At 42.6% G+C, this 22,514-nt stretch overlaps 1 protein-coding gene across 22 annotated transcripts in view; it reads right to left on the bottom strand.

Moving 5' to 3' along the window:
- Window positions 1–22,514, bottom strand: part of Smco2 (single-pass membrane protein with coiled-coil domains 2) — a 40,304-nt gene that overhangs the window by 4,413 nt on the left and 13,377 nt on the right. For all 22 annotated transcript variants that reach the window (XM_076940862.1, XM_076940882.1, XM_076940865.1 and 19 more), the window contains 7 exons: window positions 21,660–21,765; window positions 14,243–14,373; window positions 13,130–13,279; window positions 11,483–11,558; window positions 9,205–9,261; window positions 2,864–2,920; window positions 1,841–2,019 (listed from right to left, as the gene is read on the bottom strand). In XM_076940862.1, coding sequence (XP_076796977.1) covers window positions 1,841–2,019; window positions 2,864–2,920; window positions 9,205–9,261; window positions 11,483–11,558; window positions 13,130–13,279; window positions 14,243–14,373; window positions 21,660–21,765 — 756 coding nt within the window. The remainder of the gene's footprint in view (window positions 1–1,840; window positions 2,020–2,863; window positions 2,921–9,204; window positions 9,262–11,482; window positions 11,559–13,129; window positions 13,280–14,242; window positions 14,374–21,659; window positions 21,766–22,514) is intronic.

Genomic DNA, 22,514 nt, shown 5'->3' with positions numbered 1-22,514 from the left:
ACTCGGGAACTTATAGCATTTACAAAGGGTAATATTGGGGGATAAGGAAGGACTAAACGCCGTGAAGGACGTGAGTAGTGAGAATATAAAGTTAATTGTTTTTCTAGTTTCAATTCTGACATGGTTGTTTTCTTTCTTATGGTTAGTAAGTGAGTAGAAATATAATCGATAGTGAGGTGTAAACCCTAAGCCGCACAGCCTCAGAGCCCCGCACAGCCTCACAACACCATTCTGACTGCACAGGAGCTCACCGAGATGCAAGGGTTTGGGAATGTGTGTCCGAATGGCTACCTTCATCCGGCTGTGTCAAAGTTTTAGTTGTGAGTTCTTAACAATGAAGTCATTTCATTTTATTATTTGTTTGTTTGTTTATATATTTGTTTTTTTTTTTTTGTTTTTTTTTTTTTGAGACAGGGGTTCTCTATGTAGCCCTGGCTGTCCTAGAACTCGCTCTGTACACCAGGCTGGCCTCGAACTTATTAATAGAGATCCTCTCCAGTGCTGGAATTCAAGGCTTGTGCCACCACTGCATGGAGCAGATTTCATTCTTTTAAAGAAGGAGGATGAGGGGGAGTGATCTTGTCTAGTAAACACAAGTTGTCAAATCTGTTTGATAAGTTTTTTCCTTTGATGGGGGTGATGACCAAAGCCTTTAGATTCTGATCTATAACATGCAGATGGAGAGAAGGCTCAGTGAACTAGGTTTAGTTCCCAGCATCCATGTTGTCCTAGTTAGGATTTTATTGCTGTGACGAGACACCATGATCACAGCAACTCTTCTAAAGGAAAAAATTTTGCTGGGGCTGGCCTATAATTTCAAAGGTTAACCCATTAGTCATCCTGGTGTGAAACATGGCAGCATGCAGGCAGACATGGTGCTGGAGAATGAGCTGAGAGTTTGACATTGTGACCCACAGGCAGCAGGGAGACTGTGTGCCACACTGGGGTAGCTTGAGCATAGAAGACCTCAAAGCTGGCTTCTGCAGTCAGACATTTCCTCCAACAAGGCCACACCCACTCCAACAAGGCCACATCCACTCAAACAAGGCCACACCCTCTCAAACAAGGCCACACCTCCTAGTAGTGCCACTCCCTATGTGCCAAGCATTCAAACACACGAGTCTATGAGGGCCATATCTATGCAAACCACCACACATGTGATGGTTGGCAACCACCTGTAACTCCAATGGTAGTGGATCTCACACCATTCTAACCTCCCTAGGTATCAGACATGCATATGGTATAAATACCTCCATGCAATCAAACACCCCTACACATAAAATAAATGTAAAACATTTTTAAATTTTAAGAAAGGATGTAGATGGATAAGAACTGGAGACTGGTCAGTGATAGAACACTTGCCAGCCATGTGTGAGATCCTGAGTTTGGTCCCTTACATTGCACACATCTTAAAGTGACTTAGAAAGATATCGTACATAGGTAAAATATATGTCATATGCCCATGTTACATATAGGAAGATTTATCTAAGGTAATAAGAAAGCTACCTATGCTTATATACTTCTTAATATAATATATGTATATCTAAAACAAGAAAAATCCTATAACTTCAGTCAACAGACAAAATTTACAAAAGAAAATAAAATTTTAGTCAACAGCCAGTCTTAAAATAGATCCTGTATTGAGAAGCTACACACACACACACACACACACACACACACACACACACACACACCATCTTACTATGTAGACCAGTCTGGCCTTGAACTCAGATCTACCTGCCTCTGCCCCTGGAGTACAGCAATTAAAGGTGTGTGCCACTTCTCCTGAGCACATCTGATAAGTTTGTCAAGCCCATGCAAGCCCCATGTTCTTACTCACCACACTGCACTGCAGGGAGGAGAGGGTAACACTGACAGGCTTGGAGAAGCCTCAGGAAACAGGGGCTCCTCTTGCTCCTCTGTGTCCATGTCTTCAGAGTCATGGGAGTCTGCGTCTGATCCTTGTGTGTAGTACATCTCCAGCTTAGTGTTCAAGACACTCATTTCCTTATGAAAGCTCTAGGGAGGAAATTCGAAGAGCAATTAACTACCTTTCCTTAATTAAAAAACAAAACAAAACAGCTCTTGATGTCTCCCAGTCTCACTGTGACCACCAGTCAAGGCCACCAGCACTGGTCTCAGATACAGTGGTGCATATGAATAGTGGTGTGCTGTTACAGGTTCATATGCATGGCTAAACGTCTGCGTACTAGAATGAGAGGTGTGTTAATGAATGTGGCTGAGGACCACGTCCCCAGTGAAATTGGTGAGCTAGCATCTCTGGTTAGGGGGATATGTGGTGAGCCAGCACCTCTGGCTGGGGGGTTAGGTGGTGAGCCAACACCTCTGGTTAAGGGGTTAGGTGGTGAGCCAGTACCTCTGGTTAGGGGGGTAGGTGGTGAGCCAGCACCTCTGGTTAGGGGGGTAGGTGGTGAGCCAGCACCTCTGGTTAGGGGGGTAGGTGGTGAGCCAGCACCTCTGGTTAGGGGGGCAGGTTTATTGTTTCTGTCATACATTCACATTTTCCTCCTCTGGGGGAACAAACTCAAAGGCAAACTCATTTCTCTGGAGAAGAGACAAGAGAGGTCTGAGTCTGGATAAGAGAGACAGGAGAGAGGTCTGAGGAAGAGCTGCTGTCTGCACTGAGCCTTGCAGAATGCAGAGCATGTAACACGGATCAGGTTTCACATGAGTTATGGATGAGAGACTCCAAAAACTGTCAGGTGTTCTTTTGGCCCAAAGCAGAAGCCCAAGAGGAGGAAAAGCAGACATGCAACTAGCCAGAGACCAGAGTGAGGTGTAGTTTAGCTTCTTGGGAAACCAGCTAAACTGTTTAGATAGAGGTGAACTTGGAGCACCTCACCTCTATTCGGTCTATGAGCTTCTCCTTCAGTTCACAGGCTTCTTTGCAAGTGTCAACCTAAAAAGATATTCACAGGTCTGATTAAACTGACAAGGGTGTCTTTTGGGACAACAATAAAATCTCTCATTTTTGTACCATGTACAAAGTGGCTGTGCTGAGTGGGACAAACGTTTACTGGTAAAATCGTTCCTTTGACAGATGATTTCTGGGTCTGTGGATGCGGCCGAGTGGTGGAGTGTTTACCTAGCATGCACAGGGCCTTACACTCCATCCTCAGCATCACAAGGGCAAACAAACAGCGGTGAGGAAACAGGAGGCAAACTGCTTATGGATCTCGTATTGCAAGAAAAATAACCGGCAGCAACATGGGTTACTTTCAGTCCTTAAACGCTGTTTCCCACAGCATAGTGGTGCTTGCCTTTAATCCCAGCACACAAGAAGCAGAGGCAGGCAAATCTCTTCAAGTTCAAGGCCAGCTATGACTAAATAGGGAAACCCTATTTCAAAAGTAAACAAACATAAATTAATTAATCGATTAATTAATTTACAGGAATGAGAGCTGCCTGAGAGGCAGAGACAAGAGAGTAGCAGAGCAAACTGGTTAGCTAGAGTAGCCAGAATTAGAGCACATTGTATCAGTGAGAGACTCCAGAATTAGAGCACATTGTATCCGTGAGAGACCACAGAATTAGAGTACATTGTATTCATTAGAGACCCTGCCTCAATAAATAAATAAATAAAGTGGAGTGTGACTGAGAGAAAAATGCCTGGTATCAACTTCAGGCCTCACGCAAAGCATACACATACACACATAAATAAGGTAAACGTATAAATGTATACAACAGCCCCTTGCTGTAAGCCATTCTTTTCTGTTTGTTACTCCTTTTATGTCCCTTAAAAATCTTCTAGTGCTGAAGAGATGGCTTAACAGTTAAGGGCACTGGCAGTTCTTGCAGAGAAACCCGGGTTCAATTCTCAGCATCCACATGGTGGCTCACAACCTCTGTAACTTCAGTTCCAGGGAATCCATCGCCCTCTTCTGGCTTCCATGGGTACTACATTTGTGTGGTGCATAGCCATACATGCTGGTAAAAAACATCCACATAAATATTATTAAAAACAAAAATCTTCCACTAAGAGAGAAATTGGTGAAAAAAGTAAGTTTCTGGGAAAATAGGGAAGTATCTCTTTTAAATAGGTAAACATTTCTAAGGTATAAGTGTAAAATCTCATCATATAAGATTGAATATTCGGGCTCTGGCTCAGCGGAGTGACTCACTGAGAGGGGAACTCTTCCATTTGCTTCCCATGTCTCCATCATGTTGTCTGAGAGAGAATTCCTCATCTTGTCTTGATTCTTAAGCACTAACAGGAGCAGGCAGAGGCTTTTCACCCTTTCTTCTTTTTCTTATTATTTTTTTTATTTTTTAAAGATTTATTCATTTATTATGTATATGGCATTCTGCCTGCATATATGTCTGCAGGCCAGAAGAGGGCACCAGATCTCATTATAGATGGTTATGACCCACCATGTGGTTGCTGGGAATTGAACTCAGAACCTCTGGCAGAGCCGATAGTGCTCTTAACCTCTGAGCCATTTCTTCAGCCATTTAAAAAAAAGATTTATTCATTTTATTATAAATATGAATACACATACACATACACACACACACACACATATATATATATGTATATATATATATATATATATATATATATATATATATATATAATTTCTTCTTATTTTTTTTAAAAGACAGGGTCTCAGATATTCCAGGCTGACCCTGAGTCTGCTGGGCAGCCAAGGATGAACTTGAATTCATATCCTCCCAACCTTTACCTCTAAAGCACTGTGTGTGCCACCAGACCTGTTATGAGCACTTTGTCTACCTGGGCCCTATTATTTGCCTGTTGCTGATCCACATTCCTAGTCCCAGGACTGAGTTTTTAAGGCTCATTTTCTCATGGTAAACACTCATGGACAAAATCACAAATTCCCAAATAAACAAAACTGATAGATTCAGATGTCAATCTTGAGCTGTGTGGTGGTGACGGAGGATGATGACATCTCACTGGTACAGAAAATTCCCAAGAAAACTGACCTGTTAGAAAGTGGGTTTAACAGCTAGCCTGGAAACACACATGGAAAAACCCATGTCTCCAGCTGTATCTGTATAGAGGAGGATGGACTTGTTGGGCATCAGAGAGAGAGGAAGGCCTTGGTCCCTTGAAGGCTGGATGCCCAAAGAGGGAGAATTCAAAGGCAGGGAGGTGGAAGTGGGTGGATGGGTGGGGGCATACCCTCATAGAAATAGGAGGAGGGAGGATGGGTTAAGGGGTTTGGGGGGGTGGGGAATGGAGAAAGGGGATAACATCTGAAAATGTAGATAAAGTACCCAATTTAAAAAACAAACAAACAAACAGATAATGGAACTGGCTATGGCAGTCGAATATTTGAACTTTTTAGCATCAATTTAACATTACCCATATTACAGGGATTCCTTATAATTGTCAAGGACAAGAGACTATGAAATGGGCCCATGGAACTTTAAAACAATATCTTCATAAAATAAAAAATAGGGAGATATATCCCTGTATACCACAAATTTATTTAAATCATGTTCTTTTTATTTTTTATTTAAAAATTTTTTTTAAAAAAATTGGATGCCAAGGAACTTTCTGCTGAGTGTCTATGGTCCTCTACAACTAGGCATACTTATGCATAGGTGAAAGGGAAGGGTCCAGTTACTGGCATAAGGCATGATTCCGATCAGGTATTAAATATGGGGAAGAGGGTGGGCATGTTTGTGTTTTTTCTCTGCAGGATGCTGAAAGAGCATGATGGCTGCCAGAATGACGGGTGAGACATTCTGATGCCAGGACAAAGAATGATGCTGACCTGTGACCTTGCTGAGTGGCCTAACAATGGTGACTGGGAAGCTGTATTGGACATATGTTCTTGACCCACCATTGCTTACCTATACTCCTGATGGGACAAGCTGCCTTGCCTCGAGTTTTTAGACTTTGCAGAAAAGAGAATTGAAAAGAGAAGTTATAATGCCTCTTGTATTGTTATTAAATGTGACCAGTTATTCAGACTCAATCATAGACTGGTCTGGAAATCAATCCAATATTGTAAATAACAGTCTTCATGCCAGGCAGTGGTGGCGCACGCCTTTAATCCCAGCACTTGGAAGGCAGAGGCAGGCGGATTTCTGAGTTCGAGGCCAGCCTGGTCTACAGAGTGAGTTCCAGGACAGCCAGGTCTACACAGAGAAACCCTGTCTTGAAAAACCAAAAAAAAAAAAAAAAAAAAAAAAAAAAAAGTCTTCATTTGGAAGTTTGGTTCTGGACATTTTCAGAGACATATTGAGAAGTTAGCTGCAGTGCTCTATGATGTTATGTTGGCAAAAGATAAAGTTGGGGCAGGATCTGGATCTCAAACAGGTGTTAGCACATGTGTTAAGGCTCTTTTAATTGTCAAGTTAAAAATACTTTTGTTTCTTCTACAGTATTTAATGTAAGTTGCATTGATTGTACACCTTCTAATTGTGTTTGTGTTTTGAAATTCAGCATGTCAGTTATGGAGGTCTATCAACCAGCTTTTGTTTTAGTGCCCTGAGTATCACAGACATTTGGTATTCTAAAAATAGCTCGCAAGTACTGGAAGAAATGAGTCAGGCTTTAAGCAGAAGCAAGAGGGTAGTAGACTTGATTATTGCTGGTATAACAGCTTTAATTACATGAATTGCTAGCACCACTGCTTCTGCAATTGCTGTCACACAAGACATTAAAACAGTTGCATTTGTTAATCATTTAGCAAAAATGTTACTAATGTGTTGAATATACAAGGGGATTTAGATAGCATTTGGAAGAATGAATTGCTGCTCTTTATCCTATTCTAATTATTGGAAGGAGGTTCAGAATTTAAGGGTAAGGAGCCATCTCAAGTGTCATGCCAAATATCATTGGATTCATGTTAGTTCTAAAATGTACAGTGGTAGTCATTATAATTAGGAAGAAGTTTAATGACACTTGCAGTATATTTGGCATAATTCTAACACCTCTTTGGATGTTTTAATGATACATAGGGAGCTTATCAATTTCAAGAATGCTGTTCTACTGAGCATTTATACAGTGGATAGTGCAGATAAAATTACCCATGGCCTGAGGTCAGTATTTCTCTTTTGGTCAAGCTTCAAGAATGGTATATATAGCTTGATCATGCTAGCCCTTTTCATCCTGGAAATACTTTTTTCCTGCCCATTGTGTTAAAGCTTTTCTTTAACAACATCAACATGTTGGCAGCCAAAGAACATGGATTGAACCTGAAAATGGACACCCAGACAGAGTTTTGAAATTAACAGGCTAGCAAGCCAAGGACAGGTAAGATTCTGCACAGAGCCTTACCAACCTAAGACAGAAATGCATTGCTTTGGATAATACATATTCCATGACAGGTAAGGAAGGCATTATTGTCAGAATGACCTAAGACAGGCTCAGTCTTGTTAATGAAAAGACATGTCGGGGGAGGCAGAGAGCTTGGGGCTGCTTGGCAAGAATCTGACATGGGCCAAGGACAAGGAAATGGGCTACTTGGCAGAAATATGACATTGGCCAAGGACAAGGAAGTAGGCTTCAAGCAGGAATCGGACATTAGGCTAGAACAAAGAAGTAATTTCAGGTAGTAATATAAATCTTAGGCTAGAACAAAGAAGTCGGCTTCAGACATGAAAATGACTTTGGGCTAGGACAGGGAACTAGGCTCAGATACTTTGGTCATCCTGATAAGCCCTTAGAAACAATGATCATGGGAGTGTTCATGTAATTGTGTTTAATGCCTTGCTTGTTCTTTGACTATTTGTATTTGTTCTCTTGCTTGTTCCTTGACTATTTGCATCTATTGTATTGCTAGACCCTCAACCTAGAACTGACCTTAATGCATGCACGGAATTAAAATGGTATAAAAGCAAAAAGGAGGAGGGGTGATAGGATTGGGGTTTCTAAGGAAGGGAAATGGGGAAAGGTAATAGCATCTGAAATGTAAATAAATAAAATAGCCAATAAAAAATATTTTTTTTAAAAAAAAAAAGCAGGTTTAAGACAAGGTGAGTTTGATGACATCACTCAGTATGTAAAAATATTCAAATAGAATTTAGAACTGTGATTCTCATCCTGTGGGTCTTGACCCCTTTGGGGATTGGCTGACCCTTTCATAGGGGTCATGACCCTGTTGGTGATTGAATGAACTTTTCACAGGGGTCACATATCAGATATTCTGCATAGCAGATATTTACATTACAACTCACAACAGTAGCAAAATTACAGTTATGAGGTAGCAATGAAATAATTTTATGGTTGGGGGTCACCACAACATGAGTACTGTATTAAAGGGTCACAGCGTTAGAAAGGCTGAGAACCGCTCATTTAGACAAAGACAGATACATAAAAATGTTCATTGCGCTTGCCTTGGAGGATCCAGGGCCTTCTCTTTTTTGAGTGTGTGTTGTTTTTGTTTGTTTGTTTGTTTGTTTGAAACAGGGTCTCTCTACATAGCCCTGGCTGTCCTGGAACTCACCATATAGATTAGGCTAGCCTCAGACTCACAAAGATTCCCTGCCTCTGACTCTTGAGTGCTGGGATTAAAGGTGTGTGTGACCACACCAGGCTACTTTTCATTTGTATGTGACTTACTTTCAAATTGTTTTAATTTTAAAATCTGTGTTACTTTTGTTGGAAGGAGAAACATGCACATATATTATGTGATTGATACATTAATGTTAATGTGTGATGTTAATATAAATAGGAAAGAAAGAGCAAAAGTGTATTTTTACTTATCTTTCCACTTTTTAATCTCATCTGATTATTTGAAGTGGGCAGCACTCATGTCGTGAAATGTGTTGGGGTCACATGTGAGAGACAGTACGTAGGAATCAGTTCTCTTCCTCCATCATGTGGTTTCTGGGGGTCAAACTCAGGTTGTCAGGTTTGGTAGCAAGCCCCTTTACCCACTGAGTCCTCTTGCTGGCCTGAGACTGGCTTTTTTTATTAGCGCACTAGTGTGTGTGTGTGTGTGTGTGTGTGTGTGTGTTCGTGTGTGTGTTCATGTATATGTTCATGTGCGTATGTGTGTGTGTATAGCTACAGATTGGGCTTAGATCCCTCAAACATGTTTCGCCAAAGCTCTACTGCGGAGCCACTTCATCTTAGAATCACAGAAGTTTTCTTCTGAAATGAGTGTGGTGACGTTGAGCCCTTCCCCCCAGCCCCAGGTCCTGACTTCTATGAATTTTAAATCCTATGCTTCCAAGGGTTGTTTTCCCTCCTTGACATCTCATTACCTGGGTCAACTTGATGTTCACTTCCTTTAATTGCCTTCTAATTTCTGTGATCTTCTCCTACAACATAAGGATAGAGAACACACAACATAAGGATAGTTAGAAGGAATGGTCTATGAAACGGAAGTGAAACAATTTTTAGGAGGAACAAAAGATGTCCAATAAACTTCAGATTTCATAGTTCTCCTCCCCTCACAATATGCTGATGTATAAAACCATCACTGAATCGTGTCAGCAAGATGCAGTTAATTGGTGGGGCTGGAGAGGTTAAAACACTGGCTGCTCTAGTAGAGGGTCCTGTTTTGATTCCCATCACCTACATAGTAAGTCATAACTGCCTCCAACTCCTTCTGCTCCAGGGGATCTGGTGCCCTCATTAGACCTTTGTGAGCACTATATGCAAGGGACACACATACAGACAAGCAGACACACACACACACACACACACACACACACACACACACACACTTTTTTTTTTTTTTTGAGACAAGGTTTTTCTGTTTAGATCTGGCTGTTCTGGAACTTGCTTTGTAGACCAGGCTGGCCTTGAACTTAAAGATCCACCTGCCTCTGCCTCCCAAGTCTTAGTATTAAAGGCCTGCACCATCACACCTAGACACACAAAACTTTTTTTTAAAAGTATGATTGACCACACCCGACAAGTGGGCTGGTACAAGCACCAGGAGTACTGGTCATCCTGAGCAGCCAGCACCATTCAGCAGCATGTAGTCACACTTGGGGGTATGTATTCACCCTCATTTTGAACCATATTAATTTATCACCAGCCTCTGAATCTTGTGGTCTAATAAGGAGCTGTCAGACCACTGAGCTTTCACCCCGATCTTCTGCCTTCACCTCCCAGGCACCAGAACTGCAGACTTGTCATTTTTCAACAGCCTCTGCCCTTCCCTCTTCAACTCCCACAACTGCCAGCCTATCTCCTGTCCACAGGTTTTGCCTTCTTCTGTGTCACACAGATGGAATGTGAAGTCTGACGCAGTCTAAGATGACATCTTCAAGTAGCTTACAGTACCCGAGATCAGTCGTGCTGCTGGGGGATCAGAAACGTGTCCTTTTTACGTCAGGTGTCCCTGTGCACTCAAGACATGGCCTTGTCCATCTATTGATTTGTGGGCGCTTGACCTGCTTCTGGTTCTCAAGCTCATGTGTGGCATTTGACATGTTTTGCTTTTAGCATGTACACAAATTCGCACAGCTCCAGCACACTTTCATACATGTGCATAACGATTTCTCCTTTTTCCTGTTATCTCATGTCTTCCTGAGTGTGGTGGCTCACACCAGTAAACACAGTGCTGGGGAGACTGAAGCAGCTGGATTGCTGAGAGCTCAAGGTTAGCCTAGGCTACAAAGTGAGTTCCAGACCAACCCATGATTAAGAGAATACTCTCATCTCAAAGCAAAATGAAACAACTCAAATAGACCAGAGAGATGGCTCAGCAGATAATAGTATTTGCCAACCTGACTTACATCCCTGGACTCCACATGGTAGAAGGACAGAACCAATTCTGGGAAGTTGTCTCTGAAATTCATGCATGTATACATACATGTACACATACATGTACACACATAACATACATGTACACATCCATCCATACATATATGCACACATATATACAGGTACATATCATGCACACAAACACACATGCATACACATATTGCACACATGTACATATACACACATATACATGCATGTACATACACACATGCATACATGTATACATGCATGCACACACATACAAAACATAAAATAACAACATAAATACAATTTAAAAATTAAATAAATATTAAACAAACAAAATTTTTAAAAAGCTTTCTCTGTAGGGAATCTCTAAGAACACAAGTTAATAAAGAAATCAGACTCTTTGGTGGTATGGAAATATCACAAGAACCCATCAGGAGGCCATCAAAGGCCACACAGTCAGCATCTTAACTTCTAAGGACACAGTTAACAAATTCCCATTCCCGAGATGTTTTCTCTGAGCTAGCAGGCTGGGATTCTGGGATTCAGACAGGCTGTTCTCCTTAAGGCTCCTGTCTTCATGACAGCATCAAGACAGAAAGAAGACTACGGGAGGCCTCACTCACTGTCTAGGAAGCACAGTAGAGTCCTGCTTTCTGAGCATAGAACAAGGGAGGTGGTGTCCCCTGGAAGAAGGCTCTTGGCACTGTCTGGCCAGTGCCCTCCTGTGATGGAGGTGCGTCTTCCTCTGGCTATGGTCTGTTTGGTACAAGCATCAGGAAGAGTCCAAAGCCAGCTTACCTCAATGTCTGCCTCCTGATCAGGGTCCTCCAGATTTTTAGACTGGTTTTCCAGGGATATAACCTCGGTTAGCAAGCTACAAACAAATGAAGAGATGGACTAAGTCTTGTAGACTGAGGGGGAAAAAAAATCATCCGACATGGGAGAGATTTCCAATCTTTCCAAACTGGAATGCTGTTCTACGCAGAAAGACACAGTAAAGAGAAGTGAGTCTCGGCTGGACTAAACCTCTACTCCTGTTAAAAGGCACAAACTGCGAGAGAGGACTGGTTTTTCCAGCACTGGAGCTTGAAACAAGACACTTGCTTGTGCAGGAGAAGCAAGCACTGAGTTATAGCCACAGCCTGGGCAGCGACATTTCAAAATCCAAAGGCTGAGAATCTGGGATTTTATCTGAACTCTATCAAGGACCTTCACCTCACTAGCAAGTCGGGCATGGTGGTGTACACCTATAATCCCAGCGCTCTGCGGTAGAGGCAGGAGGATCAGGAATACCATGCTAGCTTGGGCTACATGAGACAGAGTGTTAAAGTGCACACACACAAGAACAGAGGATAACGGATTCTGTGACTGATGGAGGTACTCTAGGTCCTCATTGTGTTGGTTCCATAGCTATGTAAAACCCACAGGACCTTACATGAAAGAACATAATTGTCCTGTAATACAGTTATACTTTAATTTAAAAAGGGAATTTATAGCATATGGGACTTGGGTCACTTTTAATGCTTTGGAGGATGAAAAGATCCGACATGGATATGGACGAGCGGGTGCTTTGAGGCCGGTAAAGAGGAAGCAGCTGGGAGTGTGGCTTCTTTGTGCTACCAAAGAGGTTGACGCTCAGTAGAGAAATTCAAAGGCTTCAGACATTTATTTCCAATAAGAGCTTCAGTTTGTTAATCATTCACTGTGACTCAAAACATCAACCTCACAATAGGTCAGCCAGGAGGCTATAATTAATAACTTTTTGTATATGAGGAAAGGCAAGCTTTAAAAAGTAATTAATTCACACCCCCCCCCCAAATGGGCCATCAGGATTCAAGTTTGGTCTCTGTGATGGAGGTGTAGCTTGGTTAGTAGACTGCTGGATTAGCATTCACCAAGACGTGGGCTCAGATCCCAGCATAAAACAGGCTGTGGTAGCACACTCCATAACCAGGAGGTAGAGGCAGGAGGGTTAGGAGTTTCAAATTACATTCAGAATGCAGAAAGTTCGAGGCTAACCTGGGCTGTGTAACACTATCTCAAGGGAAACAGAGCTGAGGAGAGATGGCTCAGCAGTTAAAGGCAGGAGTACTATCCTCAGTACCCACAAGGCAGCTCACAGCTGCCTGCAGCCCAAGCTCCAGGGAATGCTTCTGGTCTCCCGGGTATCTGTGCTTACATGTGCACACACACACACTCATAAGTAACAACGATAAAAATAAATAGAGAGAAAGAGTTATGCATGTCCAGTGTGTGAGAAATCTCTCAGAGAAGAGACAAAGACAAAGAGCTCTGATACAGGTCTGGGATGACGACTTCTAACCCTGAGATTATACTCATGCCCTTGTGGTATGGCCTGCTTGCTGTACCATGCACAGTGTCTTGAGCTTTAAAGCTGGAAGACATTCTACTATTTTCCTCCCAGTCCCAACATCTAGTGTTTACCTCTTCACCGTGCTTTCTGTATTATTTATTTTTTGTATAATGTTGTTGATTCTCTCCAACCAGTCACCATGGTCAGCTCCAAGTTCTTTCATCTGGAGACCCATCTTTGCATGCCAGTAGTTCAGCTTGAGGATCAAGCTCTCTGGGATCCTGTGGAAGCAGAACCCTAGTCATTGGGAGGTAGGAAGTAAAAGCACCTCATATGGCTCTAAATGATCTCCCTGTGCATTTTGTATTACTAAAATGGACCAACTGGCCTCTTATTTATCCCTGTAAACAGGTCTTTAAAAGTCCAGATAAAGCAAACAATTCTTCAAAATATGTATTGTGTTACTGAGAATCAAACCTCGGGTCTCACACGAAGCAAACACAGAGCTACATGCCGGCCTGGAGAACTGGCTCAGTTCCGTGCAAGCACTTGTTGCTCTTGCATACATCCTAGGTTTGATTCCCAGCACCCACACAGTGGTCCACAACCATCCATAACTCCAAGTTCAGAGATCTGACACCTTCTTCTAACTTCCTTGAGCACACACACAGTGCACATACATTTATGATGTAAAACATTCACACACATACCTTTTAAAAAGCTTTATATAATTTTCTCAAGGCTAGGAGTTGAACCCAGGGCTTCACACATGCTAACTAAGTACTCTACCACTGAGGCCCCAGCCTTAAAAATAGATATATTTGAAATCTCCCTCTATAGAGCGAGCATTGGATATTGGGCAAGGAAAGGGGCAGGGGAGGAGAGGCGTCCAACATGTGACATGCAAGGGCTTACTGGTAAGCTTTTGATAATGATTGGAATAATTTTCATATAGAAGTTATCTGAGACTGTTGACATACATATCAATTATAAACTCCAAATCCAAGGACACACAGAGGACCTTCTGACCCTACCAGCATCGGCAGCCAAGGACGGGCTGACTCTACTATCTTGCTAGACAGAGTCAGCCAGTCCCTGTACACGCGGATGCTGCTTGGTTCAACTTGTGCGAGTTTGTCAGTCTTCCAGGCTTTCTCTGAATGCCTTCCCAGGATTCATCTCCACCCCGCCACCCCCCCCCCCCCAGTCACTCCGTGCTCTTCACTGGGCGTGTCCAAGCTTACTGGGTGCTCTCCTCCGATGCTGGCGGAGGAGGAGGAGACGATTGAGGACCCTCGAAAGCTAGAGTTACTTCTTGCTCATCCAGTTTGCTTGGCGGGTCCTGGCCGTGCTTGGACTCCTGCTCCAACCCATCCTGGACAAGATGATGGCGGAAGGGGAGTAAAACAGATGAGTCATATAGAGAAGCAGCGGCTCCGCCAGCACTACCTGACAGCCCGCCTGAGCTAGTGCCTTCTCATACTTGGATGAGCAAAGGAGACAAGCCCTCTGTTCAGATTGTCGGGGGCTGGAGCAGACTCTCTAGCATCAGCCTCCCACAGAAGAGTGGTTTTCAGCGTGAACAGTAGAAAGGTACCCAACCATACACTCCAAAACTTGACTCAAGTGACTTCGCTGTTCTGGTATCTTCAGAAACTCTGTGTGTTAGCCAGGCAAGGGTGTGTATCTGTAACGCTGGCCCTCAGGAAGCTGGGGTGGGAGACTGCTATGAGGCTTAGACAGTGAGTCCTGGGCCAGCCCAGGCTACATAGTGAGTTATAGGCCAGCCTGGGCTATATAGACCACAGCAAAACAAGAACAAATGAAACAAAACACACAGTGGGGGCCTTGAACTTATAAAACAGGTAGAAGTGTTTCCTATTAGGACAGTCTGTTGAGCCATGACAACTAAATGCATGATATATATATATATATATATATATATATATATATATATATATATATATAGCTTTAAGACCCAGGTTCAGTTCCCAGCTTGGTCATTCCTGACTCCAGTCCCAGGAGAGCTGATGTCCTCTTCTGGCCTCTGAGAGCACCATGGATATGCACAGTGCACAGATATACTCGAAGGAAAAACTCTTATACACATAAAACACATGAATCTCTAAAAGTGACAAAGCTCTAAAAATCGTTTGAGGCACAGCTGAAGAAACCAGAACACAGAGGGGAGGAGAATATTAGGCTTCTTTATGTGTTAAACTGCTAATTTCTCTACATGTGATGACAGTGTTTTGGAAATGTAGAAGAGAATCTTTATTTTTAGAGATGCTTTCTGAAGGCAACAGGAACAAACTGTTATGCTGTTTGACCTACTTTTAAATGGCTTAGTGAAGTGCATTTATTTATACACACAAAGATAAAGCAAATGCCGTGCTGTCTGCTAACTGACATGAATGCTATTTTAAAAATGCCATGGTAAGAACACAACAGACCATTGTTCTGGGCTTTTATGTTCTCCTGTTATTTATTTTCATGGCAAGGGGTTTGAGAGAAATAGCAGACTCTGTTGAATTTGGTCCATGAAATCCCTTCTTTCCTCTTCCCCCACCTCTCTCTTTTTTTCTTTCTTGCTTTGTTTTAGAAAACTATTCAGTTCTCTGCTGTCTCAATCCTATACATGCTGAATGGCCAAAAATAATAATAACCTACCTTAGAATACTTGTCTCTCTCTGTCTCTCTCTCTCTCTCTCTCTCTCTCTCTCTCTGTGTGTGTGTGTGTGTGTGTGTGTGTGTGTGTGTCTGTCTCTCTCCTTCTCTCTCTCTCTCTACCTCTCTCCTTTTCTCTCTCTAAAACTCTACTGTAGCCTTCCGGTCTGGGCCAGAGCACTGAGCAGATCTTGGGTGGCAGCTCTGTCCCCAACCTCCAAGAACCCAGAGGAAGCAGGGATCTCAGGCGCTCTAACTCAGGCAGTAACTTAGGTAAGCAGACAGCAGTGCCCGCCCTAAACAGGGAGTAACTGGGATCCACAAGGACCCTGGAAATAACTCCAGACCCGGAACACTGGTTCCTTCCGGTCTGGGCCAGAGCACTGAGCAGATCTTGGGTGGCAGCTCTGCCCCCAACCTCCAAGAACCCAGAGGAAGCAGGGATCCCAGGCTCTCTAACTTGGACAGTGTCTTAGAAACTAGTTCTCAGATCTGAGGCCTGGATCAGACCTCTGCCAGGTCTGCTGTTGTGTGGACCCCGGATTCCACCTGAGACATACTGGACGGTCCACTCAATCCAGAGCCACAGAGGAACAACTAAACTCAGAGCGTCAGACAACATATCCTGAGATATTCTAGAGGAGACACTGCACCCAGAACAGCAGACACCTAGCTGGACTACTACCTTGGAGGCACCATATCCTGAGGCATCCTAGAGGTACCACTGTAATCAGTGCAGCTGGAAAAGATCACAGAGACATCTGGACCCTAGGAGATCAGACACAAGCTAGATAACTGGAAAGACAGGCTTCAGTCAGAGACAGCAAGTACAGGCAGCACTAGAGTTAACCAGATGGCAAAAGGCAAGAGCAAGAATGTAAGCAACAGAAACCAAAGTTACATGGCATCATCAGAACCCAGCTCCCCCATCAGAGCAAGCCCTGAACACCCCATCACACCAGAAAAGCAGGAATCAGAATTAAAATCACTTCTCATGATGATGATAGAGGGCTTTAAGAAAGACATAAATAACACTCTCAAAGAACTTAAGGAGAGCACTGGTAGACAGATAGAAACCCTTAAAGAGGAAACACAAAAATCCCTTAAGGAATTTCAAGAAAATGCAACCAAACGGGAAAAGGAATTAAACAGAACCATGCAGGATCTAAAAATGGAAGTAGAAACAATAAAGAAATCACAAAGGGACAATACCCTGGAGATAGAAAACCTAAAAAAAAGATCAGGAGTCATAGACACAAGTATCACCAACAGAATACAAGAGATGGAAGAGAGAATCTCATGTGCAGAAGATACCATGGAAAACATTGACACAACTGTCAAAGAAAATGCAAAATACAAAAAGCTACTAACCCAAAGTATACAAGAAATCCAAGACACAATGAGAAGGCCAAACCTAAGGATAATAGGTATAGATGAGGGGGAAGACTCCCAACTTAAAGGATCAGTAAATATCCTCAACAAAATTATAGAGGAAAACTTCCCTAACCTAAAGAAAGAGATGTCCATAAATATACAAGAAGCCTACAGAACTCCAAATAGTTTAGACCAGAAAAGAAATACTTTCCGCCATATAATAGTCAAAACATCAAATGTACAAAACAAAGAAAAAATACTAAAAGCAGTAAGGGAAAAAGGCAAAGTAACATATAAAGGCAGACCCATAAGAATTACACCAGACTTCTCACCAGAGACCATAAAAGCCAGAAGATCCTGGACCGATATCATACAGACCCTAAGAGAACACAAATGCCAGCCCAGACTACTATACCCAGCAAAACTCTCAATCATTATTGATGGAGAAACCAAAATATTCCATGACAAATCCAAATTTACACAGTATCTCAACACAAATCCAGCACTTCAAAGAATAATTGGTGTAAAACTCCAACACAAGGAGGGAAACTACAACCTAGAAAAAGCAAGAAAGTAATCTTTCAAAAACCCCAAAAGAAGATAGTTACACAAACATATCTCCACGGATGTTAGCCCAAAAGCTTGGATTAGCTAAGACTCAACCCACAGACCACATGAAGCTCATGAAGAAGGAAGACCAAGAGGGGATGCCTCAGTTCTACTTAGAACGAGAAACAAAAATGCTCAAGGGAGCAAATAGGGAAACAAAACATGGAACAGAAACTGAAGGAGGGGCCATCAGGAGACCATTCCACCTGGGTATTCACCCCATGTACAGCCACCTAAGCTAAACACTGTTGTGGATGGCTGGAAGTGCATAATGTGAGCAACATGATATAGCTGTCTCCTTAGAGGTCTGCCAAAGACTAACACACTCAGAGGACGATGCTCACAGTTAACCACTGATATGATCAGGGGTTTCCCAATGGAGAACTTAGTGAGAGGACTGAAGGAGCAGAAAGGGTTAGTGGCCTCAGGTGGAAAGCAACAATACCAAACATCCAGAGCCCCCCCCCAGGGTCTAAACCACCAGCCTGGGAACACATAGGGAGGGACCCAAGACTCCAGAGGTATATGTAGGGGAGGATGGCCTTGTCGGACATAGGTGGGAGAGGAGTTTCTTGGTCCCATAAAAAAAAAAAAAAAATGAACACACAGTGTGTGGGGGGGAATGTGAGGGCGGGGAGGGGATAGTGAGGAGGGATAGGTGCGGTCTCTGCCTCATAGAAGCATGAGGAGGGGGATGGGATAGGAGGTTTCTGGGTGGTGGGAGGAAGTAGGGTAAGGGGATAAAATCTGAAACGTAAATACTACAACCAATTTTAACAAGTGAAAAAAAAGTCGTCAGAACCAACATCTTTAAAAAAAAATGTCAGCCCCCTGGGGGTGGGAAATTTTTTTTTCTTGATACTAAAACTTGTTCTGAGAATTGTATATTGCAGAATACACAGCCTTGGTCTATCTACTCATCAAGCATACTGAGCAGACCTGCCCAAACCTCCGATGTCCTGGAATTCTATCTGGATTCAGTGAAGACACAGCATCAGAGGCTTATCAACTTACTCTCCCCCCCACCCCTCTTCTAAACGCCCTTAATCAGCTTGAAGAAGTTAAAGAGTCAGCGCCCCTATTCCCTGAGCTTGGGGACTAATGTGGTTAATAATGGTCTGTCTTTCTAGGGAAAAGTAGTGGTTTTGTTGGAACAGGGGGGATTAGCTAGGACTTATTGCATAGCCATAACCTATTGGTAGAAATCTGTATAATTATTATCAAGATGAAGTTATAATTTCTTAAGTGGTACAAAATTTACTTTGATTTCAAATTTAAGGTTTTCATTGGTATGAGCCTCTTATTAATATAAAAATGAGATGAATATTGATACTCTCATGGGCATTGTGCCTGTATAACACATTTAGGAATACAAGGCCTAGACCCAGCCCTTTTTTAACTTTTTTAACTGATTTGGGACGGTTAACCTATGAGTTAAGGGACTATAGCAATTCATGGTTTTGAGTTTATTGTTAGGGCATTTTCCATATTTTATTTAGAAATAGCTGAGAGGAGTGAACAGACAACAGTCCAGGTTACCTTACATGGATAGTTGGTTTTCAAAACATCAGAAGTCCATAGAACTGACGCTACAAATATTTATATATTGTTCATTTTGATTAGAGACCTGTCTGCTCCTGACAGCTTCCTGTCGTGGATTCTAAGAAGAAATTGAGCATCCTTCGAGATACTCCAGTTGTTCGGTGACAGCCACTAGGCAAGAATTGCCTCTCTCCATCTACAGACAAATTACTGTCCAGAAAAGGACACACATGCAGAATAGTCGACTGATTATATCTGCCTAGACAGAGTAATCAGCCCTTAATAATCCTGCATCACTAAGGTCTGTCAGATGATTCTGGGCCAGAAGGCTAAAGATTTGATGCTCCAACGTTCAGTAGTATAGGGGCTTTTCAGGTGTTCAGCGGTCTCTATAAATTGGCTAAGTTTTAGAAGCTATGCTTAGTGCTTCCCATAACTTCAGTTAACTCAGTCATTCTGGATTTCTGATGGGGTTGAAGACCTATAGTCTCATAACCAATCCTGGCTATTTACTTTGAGAGAAAAGATCTGAGTAGATGGTTTTCAGCTGACATTCATTCTAAAGCCAAAAAGCCAGGATCAAAAGTAAGTGTTTTAGTTAGAAGAGATGACAGAGGTTCTGGTTAGTCAACAGAATGATGGACTGGGTATTAGGACTATCTTGTACCTCACTGGTACAAGTAGGAATAAGTATGCTCTAATTGTATTTTGAGAGAAAAGTTTTACTTTAACAGGAAGAGTGATATGTAGGAGGAGCTAAGTGGGAAGGAGTACTGAGAGGAAGAGATGGAACAAGGAGAGAAGATGAAGGAGAGGAGAAGCTAGGTGATGAGAGAGAGAAAGAGAGAGGGGGCATGGAGGCAGATGTTCACAGGTCTCCACCAGTCAAAGATAGTTTTTATATCTAGGTTGGGTATTGGGTTACGCTTCTGATTGAGCATTACCAAACTTATAAATCCTTTGATTAACATTTTTAAAAAATCGTATAAAAGCAAAAATGAAAGGGGGGGCATGGGACAGGGGTGTTTTAGGGAGGGGAAATGTGGAAAGGGGATAGCATCTTAAATGTAAATAAAATAAATAAATAAAAAATAAAAAGAAGAGGAGGAGAAGAAGGAGAGGAGAAGCTAGGTGATGAAAGAGAGAAAGAGGGGGGAGACATGGAGTCAGATGTTCATGTATCTCCACCAGTCAAAGATAGTTGATATATCTAGGTTGGGTAGTGGGTTACACCTCTGATTGAGCAATACCAAACTTATAAAGCCTATGATTAACATTTTTTAAAAAAATGTATATGTGTAAAAAGGAAAAGGGGGCATGGGATTGGGGTTTTCTAAGGGGGGAATGGGGAAAGGGGATGGCATCTGAAATGTAAATAAAGTATCTAATAATAAAAAAAAAAGAACAGGAAAAAAAAAAAGAAACTCTACTGTAAAACAGTTCTTCTGACCTTTGAAGAAGTTTTAAGCAAAACTCTCCTGTGCTTCAATCAAGCAAATTTAAACCGGAAAGAGAAAAGTTTGGGGTGGGCAAAACAGATTAGTTCGTCACCAACAGACCTGTGTAAACCCCAGCCAAGGCCACAGGCTCACACCTCAGTATTGCTCAGGAACAGAGTCTGCACACTGAAGTCTGTCTGAGGCTTGGGAATGCTCTCAGCCTCTGCAATGGTAACTCATCGACCCTCATGCAACACAGTGGATTAACCGGGGACACCGCACAGGTATGGCCATGTTCCGACACTACGCTTCTCCTTATTCAGACAAGAGTCTTTAAGGTAGACTTTGTCATTGAGTAAAGAGAGCTTGAAATCAGGTCATAATAGATTATTTGGACAGCTCCTCAGTCCAAGGGGAATGAATGGCCTTAGCACGAGACAGAGAAGGTATAGCTATGGGAGAGGTGAAGGAAGGTGGAGACAGAAACCACAACGAGGCAGCCAGCCGCAGTCAGCGCAGGCTCAGGCCCCAGGAAGCACCCAGAGGAGGCAGGGCAAGGATTCCCACGTAGATGGAATCAAAGCAGAATGGACGTATTCTGTTGGAAGACTTTCTGCAATCAGAGGATGATTTTATGCATAACCTCTGCTCTAAGGTGACCTATGCCAATTGTAATTTATCCTCACAGACAAAACCAGCACATAACACATGGGGGGTGCACAGGAAAGCTAGGATGACCCCTACGTGTGGACAGCAGTGGGAAGCAATGCCATTCCCAGCCTCTCTGTTTTAGTGTTAGACCTATGACGAGAAAACCCTCGGGCATTCTCTTCCTGCTTTGAGACACAAGGAGAGGTCATTTCTTTACCTGCTGTGACATTGATGTCTCTCCTACTCTTCCTTCTTTTGTGTCTGTTTGTGGGTTTGGTTCGATTGTACCCAAGGCTGACCTTGAACTTCTCACTCTCCCATCTTCATCCGCTAAGGGCTGGGATTACAAGCATATGCCATCAGGCCCACCTTAGCTTACCCATTTTTCAGTGTCCATCTTGTAAAGAAAATCAGTCTGTAGGTTTTCAGAAGGTTTGTCTTTTTTATCTGGTCTGTCTGAGATGTGGTCCATTTCGGTAATTTCCCTTAGCAAATGCAAACAACACAAACAAAGCAGACAGAGGTAATTACTGTACAGTAGGAGTTTAGACTGGTCATCTGCCCTACACGATTCTAATGGAGACCTATGAACACACCTCAGCCTCAGGTATATCCGATACCCTCACACTGACTTTGTCCTGTGTGAACAATGTCATGTACAGTACATTTTGAAGAAGAGAAATAGAAAGGCTGTATAAATATTGTCTGGCTAAATCCATAAATTATTTAACAGTGAGGTTCCAAATTCCAAATTGCTGCTACTTGTATTTATATGTACAAAAGTGTGGGAAAGATAAACAGTGAGCAAACAAAAAAGGGTAGAATCTCAAAAGAATCTACCAAAGTGTAGATGGGCAGAGAGGATCAGGTCTGTGATGGGACTATGTGACAGTGTTAATGTGACACTCTAAAATCCCCCGGGAGGTGGGCCTTTGGGTATGTTCTGGAGGACTGTCTTGACTGAGTTAATTGTGCTGGAAGACCTGCCCACTGTGGGTGGCGCCATTCCTTGGCAGGGCTGGAAGACCCACCTGCTGTTGGACTGTATAAACAGAGAAAAGATGCTGGACAGAAGCAGGGATTCATTGCTCTATGCTTCTTGTGTATGGATGCAATGTGACCAGCTGCATCAGGCTTCCCCTGCCTTGATCTATCCACCAAGATGGACTGTGCCTTGAACTGTGAACCTTTCCTCTCACGGTTGGCTTTTGATGTTTTGTTTTTAATTGCAACA

This window comes from Arvicanthis niloticus, chromosome 9 (genome assembly GCF_011762505.2).
Source record: "Arvicanthis niloticus isolate mArvNil1 chromosome 9, mArvNil1.pat.X, whole genome shotgun sequence".
In the NCBI taxonomy this organism is placed as follows: Eukaryota; Metazoa; Chordata; class Mammalia; order Rodentia; family Muridae; genus Arvicanthis; species Arvicanthis niloticus.
This window is presented reverse-complemented; position numbering and strand designations above follow the sequence as displayed.